This window comes from Pagrus major, chromosome 9 (assembly GCF_040436345.1).
Source record: "Pagrus major chromosome 9, Pma_NU_1.0".
NCBI classification, from domain to species: domain Eukaryota; kingdom Metazoa; phylum Chordata; class Actinopteri; order Spariformes; family Sparidae; genus Pagrus; species Pagrus major.
Window position 1 is genome coordinate 19,294,303 of NC_133223.1, and position 27,486 is coordinate 19,321,788.

The following is a 27,486-nucleotide window of genomic DNA, read 5'->3' on the forward strand; positions in this document are numbered from 1 at the left end:
TCAGCAGACCAGTTTGTTTTTTCCTCGGTGGGTCTTTATTTCTCTCTCCCATGGTGGCTATGGCAGTAATGTTCTATTACAGTATGTGATCACAGCTAATAAAGCTCACAATACTGAAAACATGGCAACAATTGCATTTAACGTACATATTAAAATAGAGCTGATGGCACTGTGCCCCAAAACCATTTCTGTTTTTTATAGATTTTTTTTTTTTAACTCTGTAATATAAACTGCAATTGTAGCATGCACTTAAGCTAAACATTATTGAGAATCATAAAATGTCTTAGTAGCTGTGCAAAAATAACTATATAAAATATATTGCTTTACAATTAACCAAGCCATTGGCGCTGTAAATAAATTAAACTAGACAGCAACAACAAGCAGATACAGAAAGGATTTCAATTCAATGTTAATGGTGATTTATATAATGTACAAACACATTTAACAAATGCTTTTTTTTAGAACCTTTAACACCATTTGAACAACATTGTGCATAAAACTCAAAATACACAAGTCTGAACTTGTCAATACATTTAACATAGACCTTCACTGAAAAGAAGGAAAAGTACATATTTATAGAATATACACAACAGGAGGATCTATAACATCCTTCGTAAAACACAGGAATGCCCGTCCTTCAGACTTTCTCACACCTTCACTGAGGACACTATCTTCCTTATTTCTCCTCTCTCAGCACCATGGACGTAATGAACTCAGTTTAAACCACATTTCACTCACTCAAACTCTTCTGTAATAACATTACGCTGTAACTGAATATGTTGTTTAAGCACTTGAGCGGCCTAAGTGAGTATAAAGTGCTTACTGTCACCGTTGCTTTGATGAGGACTGTACAGTACATGTCCCAATACTTCCTTCAGTGCAATGTCTCCAGCTTGGCTGAACGACGGCGGACATGTTGTTGTGTAACAGAGGCTGACGGCCACAAGCGACAGGTTGGGAGGAGAAAAATCTGGAGCGTTCGGTACACTGCCTGCAGCCTGTACTCGCACAGGAAAACAAACCGCTCGCACAAAGTACTTCTTAAACTTGTATTCTTTAAGGGGTTTAAAAAAAAAATCAAAACAACTTTGTCTCACTTTAGATTTTTGCTTGTGTGAGTGTGTGCGTTGTGGACTGTACGACAGATAAAACATCTTTACACATTCGACTCTATAAACGATCGCTTTGGTTTCATTGAAGTGACGTGAATGGCAGGATTATCTCGGGCGAGGCCAGGCTGCTTGGGCTTACTGTCCATGAAAGTGTGCGGCAAAGCCAGCGCTGGCTTGGACTCTTTGTAACAGTTGGCGGCTTGGCAGAACTTCTCGGTGAATTCCTTGGCGTGCATGCCGTTTTGTAAGCTACTCATGGCCATAGCACCCTGAGGTGGTGGAGGTTTGTGCTGCTCCTGGTAAGTGCTCACTGTTTTGGCGTACGGCAGCTCACAGTCGACAGGTAGAAGGCCCATCGCCGACATGTTGTGACACACCAGACCATCAGACGAGTGGTTGAGCCAGTTGCGGCCGCTCTGGTGACTCTGCAAGCCGTGGTGCTGCTGAATCTGCTGCTGAATCTGCTGCTGCTGCTGCTGAAGCTGCTGAAAGCGTGCCGTCTTGTCGGTTATCCCCATGAAGGGTCTGGGTTTGTACTCTGAGCTGGCCTGTTGGCTGTGCTTTGTTTTGTCAGACACCTTGATGCGGACGTCAGGTCCCAGCTTGCCGCTGTCTGATAGGCTGCTGCTGGACGCCAGGCTACTGGTGGAACTGGACACACGCATGCTGCTGCTGCTGCCTCCGCCCTGCGATCCCATCGCACCGCACAACCCTTCCTTTCCTGGGTCACTGTGGTTCTCCTGGGGTCCAGGACCGGAGCAGGCCAACCCGTCCAGGGAGGATGCAGACTGGGCAGACAACCTGTCTTGCCCCAGACCCTTGGAGCTGATGCAGGATGAATAGGAAGCCTGGAGGCTCTCGTTATCACAACTGTGACCCATGGAGATGGAGGCAGCCGCCAGCGACATGCGGTTCCCATACACGGGCTCGTCAGCTGGGGGCGGCAGAGGGCTGATGTCGATGCCTGGGCCGGGCTTCAGCATACTGGACATGTGTCGGCTGGGTAACGGACTGGAGGGAGCGTACTGAGATTTGGAGCGGCCCCCCACCGCCTGCATGGAGCTCATATGCTGGTTGGTCTTGACTATCTGGGCCTGCTTGGTGGGCTGTAGCACCAGACCCTGCTGGGCGAGCGCCTCCCGGTGCTCTCGAGGGTACCGGTGTGGTGGAAGCCTGCTGGGGCCTGGGGGCGAGCTGGGGCTCTGACTCTGATGTCCCAAACTGTTGCTGACAGCAGGCTCCGGGGGTAAGACTCTGTTGTAGGGATAACTGTTCTGTGACCAGCAGGGTTCAGTCGTCCTGTTGTGCAGCGAGGCTTCCTCCTCCTCCTCCTCCTCTTCCTCCTCCTCCAGGATGTCTCTTTGGCCATCCATGCTCCTGGCAAAACTGTGCGCTGCGGTGTCTTCCTGTCCTTCATCTTGCTCCTGGTCTGAATCGTGGCCTCCTGACGCCTGGCTGCAGGCAGCTGCAGCTCCAGCGAGGCCTCCTTTAGTCTGGGTACGCTGCATCTGCTTACACTCATCCTCTACTCGGGCCAGCAGACGACGGATTTCCCGGTTGTTAGGGCACAGCTTGGCCGCTTCGTGCAGGTCAGCCAGGGACGCCGTAAACTGCCTGTAGAAGGCAGAAAGAATGAAGAGAGATTGTGTGACCAGATCCGGCTAAATCACCATCAATAACAACAAGAAGAGCTGGCCGGGAGCAGTGCTGAACAGTTTACCTGCTGCTTCTTTTAGCTCTTGCACGGGCATAGTAGGCCTCATAGGATTTGGGTTTCAGCTCCAGTGCTTTTGTTGCAAACTCCTCAGCCATCCCGAAATCCTACAACAGGAGCAGAATCAATAGATCACAGTCAACCAGTTGATATTCACGCACATGTGGCTGAGTTTCAATCACAGAACTGAACATTTTAAACACTACGAATATTTCGTCCTTGTTGCTGGCTTTGAGGACGTGACAGTATTTTCACACTAAAACACCCACTAACTTCTGGATTTTTGGCTTCACTCCAGGGTCAAATGACTGACAGTAGTCACGGGTATTTTTTTGGCTCCAGCTCCGATCGGTAATGAAGAGGTGGACGCACTAATTTTTGCCCCTTTTACGACGACATGCCATGATTTTAAAGTAGCAAAAAAACAGTTTAACATCCATTTAATCGGCGTTGAGTTTTAAAAAGGGACTGAAGTAAGAGATATAAAAAGAAAACACTGTCACAGCAGCATCAGTGGCCTCCATGCTGCTTTCTGTTTCCTGTTTACCAGAGCGTTCGTGCATTAAACATGACACACCAGGAATAAATCTGCATATATGCGTTCATTTTGATGTAAAAATTGTATAAGTAATGAAAGAATTTGACCCATGCTTCATCTCTCCATCACAAGTATAAAATACCTGGCAGGTGTTACCGTAGAGATGTAGAAAACCCTGTGGTGCTCATTTCATCTCCTGCTAACTTCCAGCATGTAATCACATCAACAGCCAGCTTGCTACAAAAGTCTTCCTGCTCGGCCGAGACTTGTGTAAACAAACTTTGAAGATGAGCTTCTCTGCAGAAACAATTATCCAGAAATCCAAAGACAGCGTGGCTTAAAAACTACCACTCTCCTCGTGTTTGCTTCATTGTCATTTAGAAAAAAAAACTTTCCAGTCTATCTCATTAAATCCCTCATCCTGTTAAAACATTGGGTGAAAACTCCGAACAGGAAGAGGCACAACTGCTCGGCACAGTTAAAGCGAGCAGACAGGCTGGCACATGCAGGAACTGAGATTGTTTCACAGGAAGATTTGAGGAGATTTTGAGTTCCACTGCCCAGTACCGCTTGTAGCGTTTTCCCCACCTCCTCCCGGTTACCATCTGAACACGAACAAGCTTCCCCTGTCCACACATGCTCGAATCATTTAGCATCCCGGAGTCTTCATCACAGATTTTTCATTTTTTTTATATAAAATTTCAAAACAATTGGGGTTCTATTGTGAAGCTGCACTGATTAGTTGTTGAAAGAAGTTTATTTTAAAAATCGTTTGTTCAGTTAACTTTCAAGCAAAAAGAGCTGGTTCGAACTTGTTAAATGTAATGATTTTGTTTATGACATGTCATTTATAAATGAAGAGTCTTTGGGTTTTGGACTGCTGGTTGGACAAATTAAGTAATTTGAAGAATTCGTGAGGAGCATTTTTCACATTTTTCTGACATTTTATAGACTAAATGATTGTAGTTAGTTGCAGCACCGCATATTCATCATTTAACAATGCCACATGATGTTCATTACACTGACAAATAAGAGTCCGGTGAGTGAAACTCCTTATATAAAGTCATTAAAGGATCATGCTAAAAATACAGCTCTGGCTGAGGAACAAAATAAAAAGGAAAGAAGAGTGTCTCTTAAGAGGCTTACGTTGGTTTTTCTGCGACAGCGGGAGAGATTGAGGTACAGAGAGACCCTCAAGTCTTTAAATGCCTTCAGGTCATCGCCAAAGCCTTCTCTAGGAAACTTCCTCAGGGCGTACTGGTACCTCTGGGCCGCCTCTTTCATCTTTCCTTTCTGGAGGACACATGGAGGGCAAACATGTGGTGAGGAACCAGAAGGGGAAACATGGGAGGGGGGAGAAGCGGGGCAAAGTATTCACCAGATAGTTCTGCAATAGCTGCTCTCTGGCTTGAGCCCTCCCTCCTCATCAATCACACGAACAACACACACACATGCAACACCTGATTTGTCCTTTCTGCCACAAAACTCAATCTGTTAAATGTCAGGCATCAATCATGGCTTCTTTGGTAAGCGGTGTGGAAAAACTCAGCTAGAACAAGATGGGAACTAAATTATATCATTCAGTGCTTTTTTCATTCTTGATACATTACCTTGTAAAGTAGGTTTCCCTCCTCCATCAGCTTCTGAAGAAGAATGATCAGGATATCAGGCTTGGAAGTCGCCATGGCCCAAGCAGCGTTCCCTGTGGGTGTAGAGGGGAAACAGAGAAGCCGAGAGAGTGTTAACGTTGTTGTATCCGGTGCCAACAGACGGTCACTGTATTCTCTGGAAATTGGGACAAGGTAAAGTTACCTAAAGATTGTACCTGATCGATCGTAAGGAGACGTTCTGTAGCCTTAGTTTATTGAGGGCAGTTAAGAGAGTGAAGAGAGAAGAGGTCATGCGGCAGTGAAAGGAAACGTGACAATATACAATTATGTGTCGCTAAACTTGAAACGGCCTCGTATTTTCAGCATGCAGGCTGTTAACCGAGCTGAAAGAAAATTTAAAGGTTCTTCTCATTACTAATTTTTTTCTCCTGTTACGGCAGAGTGCACCGCAGATAAGCCGCGGACCCAGATAGCTCTATGAATGTCATTTAGGTGATAAGTCACATTCTTAAATTAGCCGAGCAGCACATGAGGGAGAAGAGGGACACACACACACACACACACATGCACTGACATGCCAGTAAAAGTGAGCACACACACACACACATGCTGAACAGTGAGTGAAAAAGCAGGAATGGAAACTGTTTTCTTCCACAACATTCCACAAAATTAGTCTGAGTTTATTCTTGGTACCATGAGATGCTGAGCAAGACAGAAGCAAGCTCCACTCAGAGTTCTTGTCTTTACTAAGACAGTTTAGAGTATCTGCACACAAAGCTACAGGCATGTATGTACAGATTCCAGCTATAGGGTGGGTTTTTTAGTTGAAAAAAGCAGCGTGCTTACCGAGCTTGGCCCCTTTCTTCAGCAGAGTAACCACCACCGACGTGTTCCGGCAGCCTATGGCCCGGTCCAGAGGCCTCATCCCACTGTAGTCCACATGCTCTATCACTGCTCCTCTCTCCACCAAGTACTGGACCTACGTGAGATCACCAACGGTTTTAAACTCACAAACAGTGTGTTGACAGTCAAGTGCTAACGCACAACAGTATGTGTTCAATAATGGCACAGGGATGCTTTAGATTAAGTCTGAATGAAGGGTGTCAGTGTTCGTTTGTGTCTCCTGCTTACAATCTCTGCATCGCCGTAGAAGGCGGCGAGGTCCAGCGGAGTTCGTCCGTTCTTGTCCGTGTGGTCGATGACCGCACCTTTCTCCACCAAAAACTGCACTACGTTCTTATGTCCTTTTAAACATGCCCAGCTCAGGGGTGTCAGTCCCTCCTTGTCCAACGAAGTCAAAGACGCACCTTCGAGACGAACAACAGTCGTCAAACACTTCATATAAACACACAAACAGCAGGGCTGTCGAAACGGTTATTCGATTAATCATTCAAAGAAAAATACTTGAGTTCCAACCAAAGAATTTAGCCACTTTAATTATCTCTTTCCTCGTTTGAAACATTTTCTTCATCTGTTTTTGTGCATTATGCCTAAAAGAAAGCAAACCAATACAAAGAGGCTTAACTACTATAATAGGTTAATTTATTCAACGTGAACATGTCCTATCAGATATACACTTTACATAATAGACGAATAAATACTGAATAAAAACTTCACTTAAAAACTGCAGATCTTTCTCTTTCCGTACGAGAGCTAGAACTGAGAACGTGCTGTCTCTCAGAGTGATTAAATGATACATTATTCCATAGTGTAATTATTATAGAGGTTATCCTTTAGGTTGCGAGCTAGCTGAAGCTTCATAGCTTGCATGCAACTTTATTTTGAGGTTATACAATTTTGTCATCTACTGTCCAAAAACCGTATTTCCAAACAGGACTTTTATTTGATTTCTCGGAGGGCAAATCGCTCCAGGGTAGTGAACTCTCTGACATCATCACTGCACGGTTGGTGTTCAATTATTCACTCTTTTGGCTTGACCTAAACTTGCTTTTTAGACGATAAAAATGATGTTGTGTGACTCCTACACTTCTTGGTTTTTTTCACTACTGAACATGTTCACAATTTTGACAATCGGTCTGTTTTTCTTTTTTCTTTTTTTACAATTCGATTAAAGACTGAATCCCCATGACATTTACACAGTCACTTTCTGGTGGTTGATTTGCATTGTGGAGATATTTGAAATTGCAAACATTGTTCTTGTCATTTTCAGCAGTGACTGTAACATTTAAAGATAAATTGTTAAACACTGTGGTCTGACCCATCTGATGTTTCTGCTGTTTTTCCTTCATGTATTGTGTTTCTTTGCTAGCGTCTTGAATAAAGACCCAGCGACAACTCAGATGAACTGCTAGTCTGGGGTAAACTCACGCTCCAATTTTCTTTAGCCTGAGGCCCAACAGGTTAATTAGGTCTCCAAACTAGTCGAAGTGTTGTTATTAATGAGATATGACAGCATCAAACATGCATTTAAGATTAATCAGATGTACACACTTTGAAATAACATCATGAAAAAAGACAATTTAATTGTATGTAAGCTAGTGTGTCATGCAGCGGTTCTCCACCTGGACGTTATTGTAAATAAACATTGTAATTTGTTCTATATAATCAAATTTAGAATATTTGTGCACTTACACACACTGCCAATCAAAGAAATCCAGCTGATGAGTTCTGGATGCTCTGTAATTTCTCAGTGAATGACAATAATGGTGGATGTCGTCGTAGCTCACCTTTAGAAAGCAGAAACTCGACGGTGCTCAGGTGACCCTCACAGGCAGCCACCATGAGTAGGGTCCTGCCCTGCTTGTCGCTGATGTTAATGTCGGCACCGTGCTGCAAGAGCAGCTCTGCAATCTAGGAAACAGACAAAAACAGACGTCAAACATCCAGGTGTACAAAGACAATGAGAACATGAAACCTGTAATAGTTGTGTAGAGGAAGAAGATGTTGAGATGTTGTTGCAGTTTGGACAGAAAAGCCTCTCCACATGTCTCACCTGCCAGTGTCCCTGTCTGACGGCGCAGAATAGAGGAGACACCCCCCGCCGGTTGACCTGCTGCACCACCGCCCCCTGCTCCAACAGGAAGTCGCATACCTCCATCTTCCCCCGACCTGCCGCTGCTGTCAAGGCTAAAGAGAGGAGAGAGGAGGACACACATGCAGATGTTAGGAGTGATGTAGGCCTTTATTTAGACTTGTACAGAGGAACAGGTTATGGTAAGACAAAGAGGACACTGTACAGTAAGAAGGTTAGTTAACATAATAAAACAGTGTACAGTACAAAGTAATACTGTTCATGAGCAATGTCTTGGGTCTTTAGTAACTCTTGAGTATGTGTGAAAGGAAAGGCCTGGATAGAAACAGTGTTTGCAATCCCAGAATCCCTCCTATGAGTAGAGAAATGCAGGCTAATGTTCAGTGCTAATTGAGTTTAAAAACAGACAATTATGTTATGCTTATTAAACTCATTAAATTCCCGCCTCAAGTTCCCCCGGCCTTGCACAGAGAGACGAGAATTCAGTCATTTTATGCATCAGCAGACAAACATTAAACAACAAAGTCAAACAATTCTGTTCAACGCCCATTCTTGTTTATAGTTTCTATCTTTCAGACCACAATTAATTGGAATTAACTGCGTCTAATTCATTTTTAACAAAAAGGAAAACAACCAGTATTAATTGGCGCTGTGAAGAAAACAGAGACGAATTCTTGAAATGTCCGATGCCACCAGTTCTTCACCGGATGCTGCTGTACGGCAGCAGATGGACCGGTCTTAAATGAGCGCTGGTTGTCAAAACAGAATGAGATCCACCGAAAGAACCAGAGCAGCTCTGCTCTCGAATTCACCTCTGAGAGACTCGCGTTGCTGCTGAGCCTCCGTATCTGACTGACATCATCCATCTGGTTTAACAGCCATCAGAGCCAAACAACCCCACCCTCCATCTGCTCAAAATATGGATATCCTCACACACAGCAGAGTAAAGAACAATGACTCCGAGCAGCTAAACTTAGGCTCTGTTTGTGCTCTAGGGAGAGACATTAGCAGCACCTGGGATGATCTCAGAGTACATTAAGCATGGTGTCAACAGCTGTACAGTGTGTTGATATTTGAAAGTGATGCCTGTTTGTACAGAACTGGTTTTATTCTTCAACATGAGTTTCCGTAGTCAAATTCAAGCACTTGAAGTGTATTTCAAGTTTTTCCAGCAACTTACTTCTGCATATTCATGTACATATTCGAGCTGCAACGATTAATCGATTACTCCTCTATGACAGTGAACTGAATATCTTTGGGTTGTGGACAAAACAAGACATTTGAGGACATCATCCTAGGCTTTGGGAAACACCAGTCAACATTTTTCACCATTTTCTGACATTTTTAGACCAAACAACTATCTTAGTTTATCAAGAAAATAATAGTGAGATTAAAGGGAGGAAGAGGAAGTTCACCCAAAAATGAAAAATCATTATAACTTTCTACAGAAGGGTGAACATTTTAATGAAAACAAAAAAAGAGAAGTAGACTCTGCATTATAAATCTGATTAGCCAACATAAAACAACTTATTATGAAAGTAATTCACTTCCAACTTTACACCACATTAAAATTCCAGTGTTTTCAAGGATTTCCAGCACCTGTATGTCTTACGGTACTTTGAACTTCTCCATGCCAAGTGAATTTATTCAATTATTTACAGTAATCACACAAAGACTTTTCTGAACACATGTCAGAAGCTCATTTTTCTAACGTCATCTTTTGTTGTTTTCAGTTTGACTTCCTGCTTCAGTATTACGAATAAAGTCTTGCCTTATTTTATCTTATCTTTTGTTTTGTAAGCGATTCATCAGCCTTGTCTCATCTCTGCTCTAGCCCACCTACAAAGCTGCCTTGACAGTGTTTTGAGGAGGAGACGCTAAATCACTGTCTGATAAAAACAGATTTACAATGTAAACACACAAAAATGTCCCTATTCACCAGCACGTCACCACCAGGCTGAAGAAACCTGAGACACCAGCAACAACAAAGTGGTTTTGACCTGGCATTTTAACCACAACCTTTTTAACCACAACCTTTTTAACAACAACAACAACAAAGGCTTTAATAATAATTCCTCCCTATAGTTTGGGATTTTTCAATTTGTCCTTGCTAATGTTATCATTGCTTAAGCTAATGCATTTTTTGTCAGGGTAAACTTAATTCAGATGCTCAATTAAGTATGACTCAATCATTGACAAAATGGCAATTGCAAAAGGTTGCAGGCAATTTATAAAAAGGCATCACAGAGAGGTTGATTGTTTTTGTAAAATGGCACGTTTGCTTTGCCCGGGGACGCAGCAGATGCTCAATTACATAAGAAATGCCGTTACACTGAGCACGCAGGCAGTACTTAAATTCTATTACCTGGAAATTCTGTTTTTTTTTTTTTTTTTAACTGCTCCATGTTGAAGAGAGAAATGAGCAATATCTGTAGCAGCTCATAAAGGGACATTTAAAATGTTTTTTTGGCGGGGAGAATGTATTTATGCACAAGCATGTTAGTTTGGATGAAGAATCTTTCCGACAAAACGCTGATAGAAAAGAAGCCCACAGAGGAAGATCTTCACATCAGAAAACCCTAAGCACAGTGTTGGTTTCGGTGCACATAGTAAAAATGCAGGTGTTTGTCACTTGATGCGAGAATAAAGAGCATCTTTTCCCCAGGCACCTGAGCAAAGCCACAAATAGATGCCTGGGCGAGCTCATGCTGGGCTCTTATTATACAGTACGAACACTTGCGCTCTTTGTAAATATGAAAGAAAAATAGCTGAGCCTTGTACCGAGGAAGAAAAGACTTAAAGTGAATTTTGTACTGAGTATTCTCAGAATTTGTTTCCTGTATTGATCCATCCTAGTTATTAAAAGCAGTGGGCAGCTATTCTCCAGTGCAGTCCCAGAGCCTAAAGTCTTGTGTTGTTGAGCAAAACTAAATCCTAAATAAAATAAATATGTCATGATTTAAAAGGATTACTGAATAACAACTGAGGAGAATAATATACTCACTAAAATCAACTAAATATATCATAAAATAATGTAGGATTTACAAGAGATTACACTCCTGCAACACCAGAATCTGTTGGTCTTCGCCTTCAGCCAACCCTGCCGCTGTTTGCTCACAACACTGAGAATGACTCTGTGCAGTTAAATTACCTTTCTTTGCATAACGAGGGAGAGTTTTGCATCCTAAGAGGGGATTTTGAAAGATGGAGCTTGCACAGATGCACAATCCAATCTGCCTCTATTTAAACACAGGAGACAGTGGGCCTATTTGCATAGAGATGTAATATTCCACTGCATTTTAGAGGTGAAATAAATGTTCACAGAGACAGGTTGTTATCAGAGAATTGTTTCAGATGAATGGGCAATTTTTAAGGGGATGTTTCAGGAGCTTTGTCAGTTTTGGTTTCTCTGCAGTAGCTGCTACTAGGTTGGATATTAAATCTGAGTGATGAATAGTATAAAAGATGAAACTGAGATTTAATATACCTCTCAGTGCTAATCATCTCTGTTGTTTGAGTCATTTTTACTGTCTGTAAACTCTCTCTACCTGCAACACACCACTAAATATTCATTTTATGTCTGCAGAAAAGGCCTCCTTTTTTACAAGAGCTTTTTACTAACCACTTTTTCCTGAATGCAGATGAGCCTGGCCCACGTGGGTGCAAAAACACTTGAATGCGCAGTCATGTCAAGGGTTTGTTCAGGTCAGTGGAGCCACAGCTCAGCAAATTTCAACCTGTGACCTAATATTTCATTACTTTAGAGGGGCATGTTCAAAAGGGTGCCGTTTGTGATTTAACATCCACTTTGTAAATGGAGCTGAGAGGTAAATACTGCAGCAGCTACAGGTGGCTCAGATGTTTATGGAAGCGAGGCTACATATCATGTTTGGTGATACAGTCGAAAGCTTTGGACAAATGTTTTCAACAATGAGAAGGCAGGTGTTTGGATTGTACCGGACTCACGTCATATCAGTGGAAACAGAACAGCGGTTCTATAAAGGAATATTTCAGAGGGACGACTCTTTGTCCCAGGACTGTAATAAGGTCTGAAGTCCTCCAGTCGTTTAGAAGGCCACAAGCACCAGTTAACCACACTGTGGACAGCCTCTCCACTAATAGGCTGACCTACATTCCTGTAGCACCAAACTGTTGGTGCTAAATCCTGCTGGCTTATAGCGTAGACAGACTATTATTAAAATTCTCTTTTTCTCAATCTATTCTGGTATAAAACACATCAAACGCTGTTGTCAAATAAGAAGGGGTGAGATTTGAACATTTATAGCTCTTGGAGCAAGAAAAGACTCAAGCTGAAGATGAGAGGCAACATTTCAAACGTGTCCAACATCTCGAAACATGCAGCTCTAACAATGCCCCTGTCTGAAACTTACATAATGTGTCAAAAAATAGTTTTAGTACTTTAACTAGAAACCAGAACACCAAGCACATGTTCAAGTAAATATATTCTGTATACGCACATCACCTCTGCGATGGCTAAAAATTAAAATCTAAGTTTCTGGACCCTTGCAGAAGGTGTAATATCTGTTCAAAATATCGCTCTCCAATAACCAGTTTCACAACTGACAGCCACGGCCTGCAGGGCATTAAAGGAATATTCCAGTATTGTTAAACCTGGACCCTATATTTACATGTTTTGGTGTTTGAATGACTCATACTTATCAAAAGTTTTGGAATCAGTCAAGTAGATCGCCTCAGCTGACAGCCATGACATGACTGTCAAAGTAAAATCCACTAGAAGTGTAGATAGATCTTTCTGTTAAATAATACGATCCTTTTTGTAACTAGATACACAAGTCTCACTCAAGGAGAAGTCTTGCTCTGAAATCTTGCGAGAGGTGAACTGTTGCAGGAAAACCGTGGAAAAGAGTTGGATAGAAGAATTGGAGTTTGATTAGAGCGGCCATGGACCAAATTTAATTGTATTAAATTGTATTAAGATGCAAAATAGTACTTGGAGACCAAGTTTCCTTCCTGCAAGTGTCACTGCCAGCCGTGCTCAAATGATGAAAAATAATTAATTATGAGGGATCCTTCCTTTTTAAAGAACCTTTATATCTCACAAAAAAATTAATAGCATGAACATTATTAGAATTAAAAAAAAATGTTTTTAAATATTTTTCTCTCAACACATCTGGAGGGCCATACTGACCTTCATGGCAGGATGACTTTGGGCAGCCGTGACTTAGTGGAACTGCCAGCAAGAATTTAATTGCAAAGTCATGGCTGACTTTTGAACAAACTTGACTTTCTACATGAGGCAACAACTTTGACAACTCACTTTGCAAGATTTCAGAGCGAGGCTTCTCCTTGAACAAGATGTGTGTATGTGATACTGTAACTAAGAGGATGAGATTATTCAACAAGAAGGTATCTCTCTGTTTGAATCGTGTCTGTAACGTTGTCAAATTCTTAGAATAACAACCACAGTCAGTGGCAAAATCTTTTTGTAATTCTGACAGGAGTTGGATTACAGAATACTACGGATTGCTAAGGATTACTTTGCAGCCATGTCATGGTAGCCAGATGAGTTGATCTATTGGGCCGATTCTGGAGTTGTGGAAATTTCTCGATTATTGGATGCATCGTGATGCGGACGTGGAAGATTCTGCATCAATGCAGAGACAGAGCATAATCGAGAGTTTACAGTATATGTTGAGTGTTGATTTTCCGGCCTCAGCGGGACAATAAAGTTTTGAGTAACATTGCAACGTTGCTCTCATGCTTTGAATTGTGGGCGGACACTGGGCTGACGTTACTCATGTGAGGAGATATGTCGGAGGGAAAGTAGCCATGTGCAGTAATATAGAAAATTGAGATCAAGATACATCAAGAAGCATCTAGAATCCTTTTGCATTCCAGTCATTGAATCGTAATTGAATCTAATTGTTTCAAATTCCAAAACTTTTCATAAGTTTGAATCATTTACACACCAAAACATGTAAATATATTGCCCAGGTTTAAAAAGACTGGAAATCCCATTTAACAACAGCCATTCTTCACAGCATCTACTCTTTATTAGCATGCTCATTTTCACCCTTTCTTTAATCAGGCAGAAGCACATGCTTAGCAGTTGTCTCAAAAACCTTCTCAGAAAAAAAATGGTTGAATTAATATCAACAGCAAGCGAAAATCTAAAGTTACAAGGTTATAATCTTTAGGTTATTCTCCTACAACCCAAATATGACAAGCTATGTATACAACAGATGGTGGAGTAGCTTCAAAATGTCCAAACTGTTGCCAGTATCTTAACACAGAGCACCAAGGGGATACTGTATGTTGGAAAATCAATGTTCAAAGGAAATGCTGTGTTGACCAAACTCTAAGTAGAAACCCACATGACCCACAATAAGTAATGCTTTTACCAGAGTACAGCACAGAAAAACAAGGAAACAGCCCTACAAACTGCACACACATTTGGGATGAGCAGCCTCTGCATCAAACAGAGAGCAGAAGAGAGACACAAGACCTTCCACTGCAGCACGCAATTACGGCAGTGAGGTCCAGAATGCTAAAACAGCAAGCGATAATACCAGGGAGCCACGTAATGCTAAAAGATGGATGAAAAACATACCTGTCTCTCCCCACAGAGTGTCGTGGCTATCAATTTGCACAGCATGCTCATTATTCAACGCCAGCAAGCCCCTCACAACCTGCCAAAAAAACGAAACTTAGATTAATGGCATACTGTTTCAGCATAAGACATCAAGTAAACCTTCAAGAGGTTTATAACATGCTAATTTTGTAGCAGAATAACAACAAAAATATGGGATATTGCTGCCTGAGCAAACAGAGAGGGAACCACAGGTATGAGGTTATGTGAGTCCAATCTGATTAATACTTAACAGGATATCCTTCTACATGCTGGCTGACAGCTTAGCTTGGCCAAGTTCCTATATGTTAAGCCTGGCCTTGAGATTCCAACTAATGAGGAAGCCAAAATAAACCTTGAGCCTGCATCGCACCCGGGCAGCTGAAGGCACCGTGATCGATCTGTGAATCCTGATTTCAGACAGACAAGGCCGAATAACACTTTAAGTCATCATCACTACAAACAAGATGTGCTCAAATTTCATCTACTGTTCCCTCTGTGACAGTTTGTTTGGTTTCACAATAAGTATGAAAAAAACGAATTTTCCTCAAGCTCATTTTTGGAATGTATTTTGAGGAAAGCCTTCAAATACATCTCTTTTGGTGGGGATTTATATCCTCATGTAGATTCAGTGTTTTTATTTGGTGAGGGTTGATTGTGTGAAAAGTAAAATATTTGCGTGCATCAGTCGGACCTGTGTGTGTCCCATGCTGGAAGCTGCTATCAAAGCCTGCTGCAGAGCTTTGTTCTTCAGAGCGTAGTCCTGCTGCTGCCCCTCAGCACTCCACTCAAGCTCCAGCAGGTACTGGATAATGTCTGGGTGTCCTCGGAGAGCGGCATGGACCAGCGCACACTGGCCACTCTTATCTACATGATCAACCTGGTGGAAATACAGCATGGTTAGCTTTGAGGAAATAAATCCAACATGGGCAAATTTAACTGTATGTTTTCAAAAGCTTTGAGCTATGAGCTGCACTAGTCTGTGAAGACTCCTCACCTTGGAACCCCGCTTGCAGAGCAGCATGACAAGTCCCAAATGTCCTGCAGCGGCTGAGAAGCACAATGGGTTCATGCCATTTTCAGACACCACGTCTACGCTGGCCCCGAACTCGAGGAGCAGGGAGGCAATTTCCTGGTGCCCGAGATGGCACTGGACGCAAAGCACCGGAGCGTTGTTCAGGACCTCCGTGCGGTAATTCACGTTCGCCCCACCCAGCATCAGCAGACGGCTCACCTGGTGGTACAAATAAAAATGCCAACACAGACAGCTGGGTCAGAACAAAGTTTCCATCTTTGCACTTGTATCATCTTAATTGCATGTGTAACCCCTCTCATGGAGTTTCACAATCTGTACAACATATGATTCCCTCTATCCTTGCACGCTCAATTCAGATGAGGAAAAACTTGGCAAAAAACCCTATAAAGGGGAGAAATGGAAGAAGCTCGGGAAGAGCAACAGAGGAGGGATCCCTCTCCTAGAACGGACAGACATGCAACAGATGTTTGTGTATAGAATAGACCCGAATAGCAAAATAAGAATCTTAAACATTTGGATGACAGAATTATAGCCTTATGCACTCATCATTCCTCTCAAAAAGTACGTTCTAAGGTAGAAAAACATTAATCCCACACTATGTCACAACGGCATTCATTATCTTTAGAAAAGATGAGATCCTGACTAGAATTTATAATAAAGTTGAACAATACACAACCTGAGTTTGTATGCAATATGTGCAACAAGAGATGGGGATATAACTACTTGCTATGCTTATGAATGTTTCCAATTTAACTTTGCAGGATTTGCAAACACCGTCATCAATGTCTAATTTGAACAGCAGCAGGATCTCAGAATTTAAGATACATTCGGTTTTCCTCTTGTTACTCATTTGATTCAGCCTACTCTTGAGAAAGGTCAGACACCAAATGAAGTGGTCACATTCTACTGAAGGCAATTATCAAGTGTGTTATTCTCTTCCACGTTGAGGAAATCAATAATAAATGCTTCGTCAAACACAACCAAGGAGCCAAATGAGCATCCGACAACAGGAAATGAAACTGTGTGTTATTTGTTGGATCCAATGTGGAGTAAATTAATGGGGATCCTCTGTTTTTTTTCCCCCAGAGGACAGAACAAGGTAATTCAGTGAAAGTATCTTTGAGGGATTTTGGACTTGCACAAAATAACTTGCAAATAGACAAAGAGGAAGACAACAGCAAGTGATGGAACAACATTGGAAACACTAGAAGAAATGTAGGATAATTTAGCTTCAAACAGAATACAACATTGCACAAGTTTATCCTTGTATGACTTTCTCTCCATTCATTTTGTGCTGACCTTTTAACTCCTCACGTTTCCTTTTTTCCTCATCCTGGCACACATTTCATCGATACCCAACTTCTTAATTTCCTGCATACATTTTTCATTTCTCCCAGCCGTGTATTAGAGAACAAGGATGCCAGGGAATTATCTGACACATACATGGCTGTGTGAAATAAGCAAGTTACTACTTTAGTTTGGAAATATTATTCAGCTACAAGATGCAAACTAAATGCATCTGCCTTTTTTAAAGAACACATTTTCTTATCTTCAAATAAGAGGTTGTGATCCCGCAAACCATTCTTAATTAATCAATGGAACATAGAACATCTTTTATCACTGACACTCTCTTTTCATTTGCTGTAGTCTACATTAATTGCTAACACAAGACACGCACACCGTAGATCTATCATTGTCCTGAACATACTGAGACGTGCAATGGGACAAACTGCAACCAAATATAAGAAAGGGAATTGTGAGAAAAATCTCAATTATTGTGAGATGTTATAAGGAAATAGAAAATGTGAAGAAAATAGCAAATGCAAGAGCTGGTGAAGCACAGAGGTTTCAGCTTTTATATTTAAACACATGACACAATATTGTTTGACATAAAGTCACATGGTCATCTTCTTGATAGCGCTGTAAGCATTTTTGCTGCTTTTTCTGTGAAAACCCTCATACATTTTTTGTACATGTTTTTAACTTCATTTATAGATAAACATTATCCTTATACCAGAGCTGAAATCCTCAACTATTTTGAAAACTTTTTTTGACTGTTGGTCTGACAGAAAAAGCAACTTTAAGAGGTCAGGGTATTAACCCACTCTTACTCTAATTATTTGTGTGTTCATTTACACTTTTGCCTGCCAGTATTTGCTTTTGGCATTGCCAACAAGAGACGACCATAAGACAAGAATCGAGTTGCATCAGTCTTGAATGATGAGCATCTTCAAAATGCCTTCATGATGGTTTCCATTGTTAATCTGTGCTGAGCTCACGCTCATCCCCTTAAGTACGTGTAAAGAACAGAGCGTGACATTTATAATAATTCACAACTTAATTGCCATCTGTGGAATTACCAAAGCATTCAGGGGGGACATTTGAGGATGTCGTATGTTTCTAAAAATACTTTGTCTACTAATCATCCTGAGTGTGTTTCGAGAGTTTTAGTGAAATTATTTGGACTCTAAAATGTTTGTTGAGATTAGATTGTCACCATGTAGAGTGTGTTTGTAGTTTTTGGATGAATTCATTAACTATTCATACTAAAAATCTACCAGATTCCAGTGTGATGTCTTCAAATTTCTTATTTTGTCTGAACAGCAATCAAAAAACGAGAGAAGATTCTTTTAACACTGGTATAAAACTAAGAAAGCATTTGACAAAATGGAACCAGCAAATGTTTGCTGTTTAAAAATAAGCATCACTTAATTTCCATCTTTTATCCTGTAATCAGCTAACGGGTTGTTAGAGTATAGTTGTATAGAGCTGCAGAACATCTTTACCTTGACGTTGGGTGTATAAAGATTCCTCAGGGACGCCAAGGCTGCAGAAAGGCCATCGGCACTGCAGCTGATCCACAGAGCCTGTAGCACGCTGGATGACACACCTGTTTTCTTACTCAGGCCCTGCACACACACACACACACACACCGCATATATGAATGCACAAACACACATACATAAAGTCAATGAACTTGAGCTGCACAAGTTGTCAGTGTTTCTCTTCACGTCCCATGGCTTATCCTCTGCTGAACTCACACCATACATAAATAAAAAGAGAGTGACTGCATGAAAGTCCCAGAGGGGATCAATCAAATATGGATGTACAGAGCATGTATAGGTCCCATAGGTCTACCTTGAAGATGTGTGCTTTGAGGATGTGATGTCCCAGTTCCATGGTCTGCTGGCGATTCAGTTTCCCCTCTTGGCGCGAAAGCATGAAAGCCATGAGAGCGTGGCCAGTCCTTGGTGAGGAAACAGGAAAGGAAACTCAGTGGTGAAGCAGAATACGTAACAAAAAGAATGACAAACTTAATGTGAAACTCTTGAAGATTTTCATTTAAATACATGGAACGAGGTAACATTTGGCAACAGATAGTAACTGGGTGTCTTTGGTTACAGTCCATGAAAGATGCTATATTAATTTACTGCTAATGCAAACCATCTCCTACTGCTGCAGCTTCACATAAAAAGCATTTAACTGGTGAGACATCAGTTGACTTTTATTATGAAATAGTCACAGGAAATGCAGTGCCTCCAGTGATGTCACTCAGTGGCAATTGCATTGTGGGTAATGTAGACGGCAAGTTTAGAAAAGCAGTCCATTGGTGTAGTATTACACTCCTATAACACTGTTGGATTCATTATGGAGGGTTTAAAAACAAATGATCAGAATTGACACAGCTGAATCAGAGATCGCCTCTTTTATTCCACACATTCTTCTTCCTTTTCAAAACCTGCCGCCTTCATTTCCCACATTGCAATTTAGCCAATGAGTGACATCACTGGAGGTAATTTATCAGATTACAAAAGGCTTAACCTTAACCCTGTGCTACTTTTTTCACAGATGCAGTAGTACCCCCCACGACCTGTAAACACACTTTAATGTGTCAAATTGGTGTAGTTACCCTTTAAGTCAAATATTCATACATGAAACATTTAGACTAGCTAGTTAGCCGGAGAAAGTGGTGGGAGATGAAAAAAATGCTCTTTATCAAGATAAACTGTAGATTTGTTAAAGTTGTTTTAACAGTTGTTTGCTACTTTATATTTTACCGGAAGATGATGTATGTTTTGTGATGTGATGCTGTCTTGTAGTCCTATGTGGGATGATGCCCCACTGAAGGACTGGGAAGAGTGTAAAACCACTGGGCTCTCCTTTCCTTCTTCACTCTGGCGTTAATTAATGCAGAACTTCATTAAAAGGACATGCATGACTGCAGATCACTTTGATCTGGTTCAAAATTCTCTCTATTCGTGCCCAGGCACAAACACAGAGGCAGTGCAGCAAGCCTTTGTCTGCGTGAGCATTCCCTGTGCCAGACTCTGAGCCTTTGTGTTTTTAATGACGGAGTTGGAAGGCTGTGAATGACCAGAATATGAAGCTCGGCTCTGGTCCGTTTAGAGACACCGCTGTGTGAACAGAGGTGATACTGACGAGCAACAGGGAGCTGAAAAAAAGCAAGCCAACGTCACATCATCCAATTTATTAAGTGTGAATGACTCAAGTATCTAGTGTGAGTGAGGGGGCTCCACAATTACAATTAGGGAGCGCTACTAGAGCAGATAAGCCTGTTGAACAGGGCAAGAAGGGCACTGCAGGAAAAAAATGATCATTTTCTGCCAACTGACGCATTTTCTGTATTTAGGAGGACTGATTAAAAGCGCCGTTTCTAATTTATGTTTCTAGTTAACAGGGACACAATAGTAGGAATGCACACTAATGACATGACTTTTATGAAATTAATCTATATTTATGACATCCAACCTTTTCAAATTAGTGTAGTCCCATAGCTTAAGAGGAATTGCTGTTAGCTTTTGTTTTTTAATGTAAATTCAGCTTTTCAGTCTGCAGCAAAGATCTCTGTATGTAAGTAGCGTCCTTACGAATTGCTGATTGCTTTCAACAAAACAACAACTTGCGATACAGAACATTAGCAACTGCATCTTAAATACTGGGTTGCCATGATTACAATAAATATCTGTAACATTTTAAACTAAATTTCCACCCTGACTCAGAAATGAGTCATGCTGCACTTGTTGATTCAAATGTCGTACTTACTCTCAAAGTCCATCATGTCAGTTTACTTTTCATGCAAAGTGGTGGCCATGATTCAGAACCACACCAAGAAGTACAAAGGTTCATGAGAGTGCAGTGTGCTGTGCATTTTGTTTGTACTCAAAGGGCTGAATTTCAAGTAGTGCTGCAAGACACGGTCTCAAAATAACTGTTAGGACATTGTGATGCCGTTTTAAAATTAATTTGACTACTGCCAGGCTTACAGATTGTTTGAGGTCTAATTGTGAAGCATTGCAAGAATATTCTCTGGATGCACCACAGACTTGTCAAGCCTGTAATAGTAGTCCACATTCCTAAAGGGAGAGCTGCTGAGCTACTGCATTTGCTTACAAAGCAGAGGACTGACCTGGGGTCACAGAGGAAGTCTGTGCTCTCTCCATCTGCTCTCCACACCAGCCATTCTCTGAAGGATGGGTGGCAAAACATGCGCGTCTTGTCCCGCCGTTTGATGAGGAAGCACGAGAGCAACTCCATGCGTTGTTGGAAGTCTTCCCATTGCAGCTCCCCTTGGATGAAGCCGGCGTTGATGGCCTGGAACAGCTGCTCGTCGGTCAGGGGGTGCAGCGAGGCGAGAGCCACATTGAGGATAGGCAGTGACCTCTCAAAGGCTGAGTTGGTCATGAACTTCATGTTGCACTGTAGCTGGTAGAGCTCCGCCAGAGAGACGGGCACGACTTTGTAGCTGGAGCTCTTGATCACCAGGTGGCCTCTCTCGAACAGATCAAGGGTGAGTTTGAGATACAGGTAGGAGCCCTGGCTGCGTGAGATCAGGTGGCCACTGAGCTTGCCAACTGTGATAGGGTCGGCCTTGCCGTTTAGGCTAATGTTGTTCATAATATCTTTGCTGCCATTGATGCGGTACTGGATATATGCGTTGAGGTCATTGCTTATCTCTTTGTTGTCAGAAAAGTCATCCAGGGAGATCTTGGAGAAGGGCAGAAGGCTGGTGATCTCCTGCGGAGGAGACAAGGTAAAGACAATTCAGTTACATGGGAGAAGTTATATTTGGGGAGCCATTTGCTTAATTTACCTATTGCAATTTAGCCTATATTAACCCATTAAGACCAGTTGCAACGTTTGCGTGCTCCTCCCGTTAGGGCATCGACTCACGATGTGAGCGTGCTTTGGATGTTGTCACTTTCAATACGTGACTGAAGGAATGCATTGTGATTTGTTAATGAACATGAGAGTAAAGGCAATTATTTCCAATTGAAGCCAAAGTCTTAAGATCTTAAATGGTTTTTATTTCAAGTCTCTCTCTGCTCTAACTGCAGAGGCATAGAAATAACATAGTGAATGTTGACAAGTCTGTCAAGTTTTTCAGAAAACCCTGGTTTCAGGAGGTGTTTTCAAACAATACCTGGGGTTTAAAAACTGCATTTCTAATGGGAGCCCTAGCACTTAATGGGTTGAAGGAGTATTTCAATGCTCGAAAGATAATCTTTTCATAAAACTGGGCTGTCGGTGCAGTAGAAAGACGCAAATATTTTTTAAAGATGAAGGAAATTAAATATTATTAATTTGCATATACTACCTACACTGTTATGATAACAAAGCTGGCTGAACATGTGCAAGTTTCCCCAAAAATCTTATTTCAATACCTGAATAACTAAGAGATTTCTAGTTTGTCTCTGCAGTATAAATTTAATTCCTTATTAGCACAACAGACACATAGAAGAATTGCAGCTAAAAGCATTCTTCACATCCTACCATTTGAAAATAATTCTGCTTGTGTGCTCTTTCTATCAGAGGACTGCCTGTGAGCACCAGGGGAACAAACACGCTGAGCTATCAGGCCAAAGCAGACACTTGTTACTGCTGGAAATGTGGCTATAAGGGGAAAAAAAAAAGGAAAAAAAAGGAAACAGGACTGGAAAAGTGAGTACTCAGAGGCAGGGGATGGATGGATGGGATGCTGGTGGTGGTGGTGGTGGGGGGCAACAGGCACACTTCTAGCAGAGGTCTGAGCCAGAGCTCACATTTCAATCTATGTCCTGGGGGTTGGAGAAATCAATGCACCTTAATCCTTCAATCCTCAACCTGTCTGAGGCGAGAGAAACATTGCCTCAGCGAGATAAGACTTTCTTCCTCATCACGACAAGGTACAGCAAACACACACACAAACATGTATTCGCACATGCACATGCACATGCACTGAGTCACTGAAATGCACTGATTGTAATCCCAGAGGTGGGTGAAGTGCTAGCAACACCTCACAGATAGGCCAGATATTAGTCTATCAAGCAAGAGGCAATATCCTGAGCCCCTCTTCTTCATTGGTGAAATCCTATTTGTTTGCTCAAAGTGTAAAACAATACAGTGACACTATCCATGACACTTTCTTAGCAATATGATGCTTTGGTTGCAAACTGAGTAGTATATTTTCACAGCTTCCACTGAAGGAAGAGTATTAATGTGACCTTTGCAAAGCCATATGATTGATTTGTCTGTTTTATTTACTACTCACTCAGACATTGTGACATCTGAAACTGACAAGCAAGTAGGGATTCAGCAATTGTCACAAAATGTCACAGTTTTGTAACTGTAAAGACTCATGTACGAGTATGACTTATCGTACATATCTTATTGACCTATTATTGGATACACATGACCATGGTAATTTTGCTGATCACGATTTTGCCCAATGTGTTAAAATGCGTGTTTGTTTACATAACAATGTCACCAACATTTTGCTTAAAGTGATGCCAGAATAACTAGCAGGGTTGTCCTTAACATTGTTAGACATGGGCACAGCAATTAAGCATTTTATCATACATTATATTGCTTTGGTTGTGTGGTTTTACTTTATTTATGTTTGACTGAGCAAGAATGTTTAATATTTAATAGTTTAACATCCCAATTCCAATGTCCTAATATTAAGAAATATAAGTCCATTAATCTTAGATAAGCAGTACTTGCATTATTATGCTATTATATTAGTATGTCAGTGTCATAAAGTGGTCTTAAAATCACAATAATATCCACTTAATGCTATTATTTCTGGGGCAATATGTCATCTAAGTTGTTGTTATCATTACTAGCGAGTTCAGAGGCTGTGATACAAATTCCTTCTAATTAAAATGCTGCTTTACCAGTCCAACTAAATTCACTTTAACATAAATATATCAAGCAAACTGCATTGTGTGCAGTCAACTGGGACATCCCAAAAAATCCTTACACAACATAAACTGATACTGACTAATAAATAAAGGTGAATACATAAGAGCTGAATAGAGAATGTCATATATTGATTTAGCACATCCAGAGAAACTCGCCATAAACTAAATATTAATTCTGGCTCTCAGTTTGTAGTGCAGTGCATACTGATGGACTGCACCTCGGCCTGGCTTCTGCCTGAGCATTAATAACTGGAGTTCTGGATGTCAGTCAGCTATCACATTATTATCCCAGGCACAGAGCTTCATCCCAGCATAGAGAAATAGCCGTCGCGTGTCAAAGCTTCAGCTATCGCCAGTGTGAGTTCAACAAAGGCCCGGCACATCTCTGTAACTGGTCGACCTAGTGTCACTTTCCCTCCAAGCTAGTCAGCTCAAAGTGACTGACTGCTCCTTCCCTGCCACGCAGCCTTGATTCCCGGGTCACTGATACTTCAATTCCTTCTTGAATGTTCCCGGATACGCTTGACAAAACAGGGTCTCTGTAGAGAGTCGAGTATGACAAGGAAAAGCAGCTCAGGAAAACCTTTCACCTCTCACACATGTCAAAATCTACAAGATTTGACGGCAGTCAGTGAGAGTACCATGGAGTGACAGCAGATTGGAGGTTTGAGGTTTCTTACATTCTACAATTGTAGACATTAGCTAACCTACTGTAATAAGCTGATTACAACTGTCCCTTAGCAGAAGAAGCTTAGTTTGAAATGTTTAAGGAGTCTGAATGATGACGATTTACTCTGTCATAGTCCAAGAGCATAAGTAAGACACAGGGTTTGTACATTGCCAAATTCAACATTTTTCAAGCACTTCCAAGATACCTTAACCCATAATTTCCAGGTTATAATGACATCTTAATTGTTACCATAAATGGAACTGCAATCCACAGCAATCAATGATAATCAATATTGTCACTTTGTTTATTTTACAGGATTTTTATAACAACTTTGATTAATTTTGATCTTGATTATTGCTAATTTCGACACCAGAAGATATAAAACATGCTCAACAGTGTTTTAATTATTGAGCTCTTCCTTACCAGTAAGTTGACCCTGACAGTGACCACCAGTTTAAGCCAAGGGGGAAACTTGGCGATGATCTTAGTGATGAAGGAGGCGATGGTGTCTCCGTAGTCGGGCTTGTGGAACTCGGCTTCGTTCAGCCCGTCTATCAGGATGATGTGGTCCTCCTCTGGAATCTTCCGCTCTGGAAACCGTCACACAGTAACCAACTAAGGTAAGACAACTTACAGCTCATAGCAACTATTAGCTTAACTAAACTGCCCCGTGGTTCGTACAGAAAGGTTCATGTTTACGGAGACCTGAGAGACGAGGCCATTACTTTGCAATGGTTGTCATTTAGAAACCTTATAGACAAGTGTAGTTTAGCCGTGGTGTCAACAAAATCTAATCACATACTGCAAAAAAAATGATTACTTTTAATGAGTGCTGCATCATCTGTAGAACATTTTCTACACAAGCTAAAAGCATCTACACTTCCTTTGGAGTAACGTCAGAGTATTCAACGCAGCAGAAGCCTCCAAAGATTAAATGTATAATGGTGTTTTACCTTTACGAAGGTTGGCTAGTGGCTCGAGGACCCCCCTCCGGAAAGCTGCCATGGGGTCTTGGACACAGGAGCGCAGACTGAGCATGCTCTGGAGGTGAGGCTCCTTCAGCAGCAGCTCCCGGTATGCACTGAGCTGGTGTGCTCTGCACAGCAGGGCAGCGATACTATGTACAAACTCTGGCACCAGGCAAGTGTACGTGTTATCCGCCTGGCAGTAGTGATATGCCACAACCTAGAAAATAATGGGAAGGGAGAAAAGTAGTTAAAGGCAGGGTTATTTCAGACTGAAGACAAATTGAAATCATGTTCGAGTAATAAATTAGGAACGTAAATTAGTTTGAGCTTTAGCAATTACAAATATGCAAAGCCAGGAAGATTCAATAACCTCAAAGCATTTGTAAAAGCCAGCAGCCTTGTTGAGTAAAAAACAAATTCTGTGGATGCAGTGTTGAGTCTGATGCCTTTTTATATTCATAACCTTCATAAAACAGAAAGGGAATATGACTTTATCCACACAGAAAGGATGATGAAGTAATTGGGCAATGGCTGACCACCTCAGATAAACTCTCCTATAAAAAGGAGCCAGTGGATCCCAGGTGGAGCTCTAAAAGAAGGACCTTCAGTGTCTGAACAGCAGCAGTGTTCAAAGGAGGTCTTATTTAGAAGGAAAAATGAGGGACAGAGATGGGGAAGAAGGAAGGAGCGATGCCCTCGGGATGTGTGACTTCGTTCTAATTACAGTCCAACCTGGAGGAGCTGACACACTTCCAGGGGCAGCAGGAGGAGGAGCAGGTGATCGCTCCTGTGCTGGCTCTACCTCTGCTGCTGCTGACGATCATACTCCATTAACAATGAACACCAGCTTTTAAACTAAAGCCTAACAGCACCGTCTTGAGCAACAGATAGAAGCTGTGAAATCATGTTTGGTAAATACAGTAAATTAAATAAACCTGTTGTTTCTATTATACAGAATAGCCTTGGATAGGTGCCTAACTGCAGCAATAGTGTAGAAGTAATATAGACTACTGCTTCATCAATTAACAATAGGAATCTCAACAAATGATGATGCAACATTCTGCAGTGCACCTGCAGTTCTTCATATTCTGTCACAACAATGACTTCACCGCTGAGAAACAACGACGAAAAAATTTGTCATAGTCGTAAGACATAAAACTGCAATAAACCATAAAATGTAATGGCCTCAGTGCCCCTGTTATGAGACCACTTTGAAATCAGTGATTAAAAAGAACTGACAGAATTCGACAGAAGCTGCTCAGTGTTGCATCAGTATTCACACATCACAGGAACAGAGCCCCTGTGAGAGCGCCTGTTGGAAACACTTTGCACAATAATTGGCTGGAGGGAGATTGCTTGGGTTTCATAGACGTTTAGATGAGCCTCACAGGCTGCTGTCTGGTGCATGAACTTTAGCGTTCCCAGTAGCAGAGGCAAACTGCTACAGGAGTCGTCTCATGCCCCATTTCACTACTAAGGAGGCATCCATGACAGGGCAAAAATGTTAAGCCCTGAAGGTGTTACAGGGACAACAGGATGAGGACAAAGCAGGATCAATGGCAGAGTCCTGTAAAAGAGTCTCATTGGGAAGCTGTGCCATCCATCAAAAGAGCTAACAAGCCGCCTCACAAAGTTATTCAAATTTGGTGAATGCCACTGTGAATCTGAAATATTCTCTGGAACAAAGTGTTCCCTCATCCTCCTTGTTAAAACTCTCAGCAGGCAAAGCAACAGTTATTAAATTCCCCTGAGAGTTCAGCCAAATAAGAATTTCCAAAATGGATTGAACACGTAGGTATTGCATGATGAGCAGCCCATCAATGCTGTTTACCGTGAAAACAAGAAAAGAAGTTTCTGCCACTGAAATCAATCCATGATGTTTAATGTTTGTGAGATGATTAGAAACAGATTGACAAAAGCACACCACCACAAGAGCATCTCAAGAAGGTGGAGCTAATAATTATAAAACTGGAAGACAGCTGCAGGCAGCAACTCCAAGAACTGAGCCAAAGTGTATTAAGTGGAGAACATTTCA

General features: G+C 41.6%; 1 protein-coding gene across 2 annotated transcripts in view; it reads right to left on the bottom strand.

Moving 5' to 3' along the window:
- Positions 1-12: 12 nt before the first annotated feature.
- The window catches only part of tanc1b (tetratricopeptide repeat, ankyrin repeat and coiled-coil containing 1b), a 118,446-nt gene continuing 90,972 nt past the window's right edge, over positions 13-27,486 (bottom strand). The window contains exons 11-26 of one of the 2 annotated variants that reach the window (XM_073473024.1): positions 25,437-25,668; positions 24,907-25,073; positions 21,041-21,648; positions 18,751-18,859; positions 18,399-18,521; positions 15,574-15,810; positions 15,271-15,456; positions 14,559-14,637; positions 7,928-8,061; positions 7,662-7,785; positions 6,106-6,281; positions 5,821-5,953; positions 4,975-5,066; positions 4,511-4,657; positions 2,833-2,933; positions 13-2,726 (exon numbers count right to left, since the gene is read on the bottom strand). In XM_073473024.1, the coding sequence (XP_073329125.1) occupies positions 1,157-2,726; positions 2,833-2,933; positions 4,511-4,657; positions 4,975-5,066; positions 5,821-5,953; positions 6,106-6,281; positions 7,662-7,785; positions 7,928-8,061; positions 14,559-14,637; positions 15,271-15,456; positions 15,574-15,810; positions 18,399-18,521; positions 18,751-18,859; positions 21,041-21,648; positions 24,907-25,073; positions 25,437-25,668 (4,218 nt within the window). In that variant the 3' untranslated portion in view covers positions 13-1,156. Of the gene's footprint in view, positions 2,727-2,828; positions 2,934-4,510; positions 4,658-4,974; positions 5,067-5,820; positions 5,954-6,105; positions 6,282-7,661; positions 7,786-7,927; positions 8,062-14,558; positions 14,638-15,270; positions 15,457-15,573; positions 15,811-18,398; positions 18,522-18,750; positions 18,860-21,040; positions 21,649-24,906; positions 25,074-25,436; positions 25,669-27,486 lie in introns of those variants that run through there. The other variant, XM_073473025.1, reaches the window with a different exon arrangement.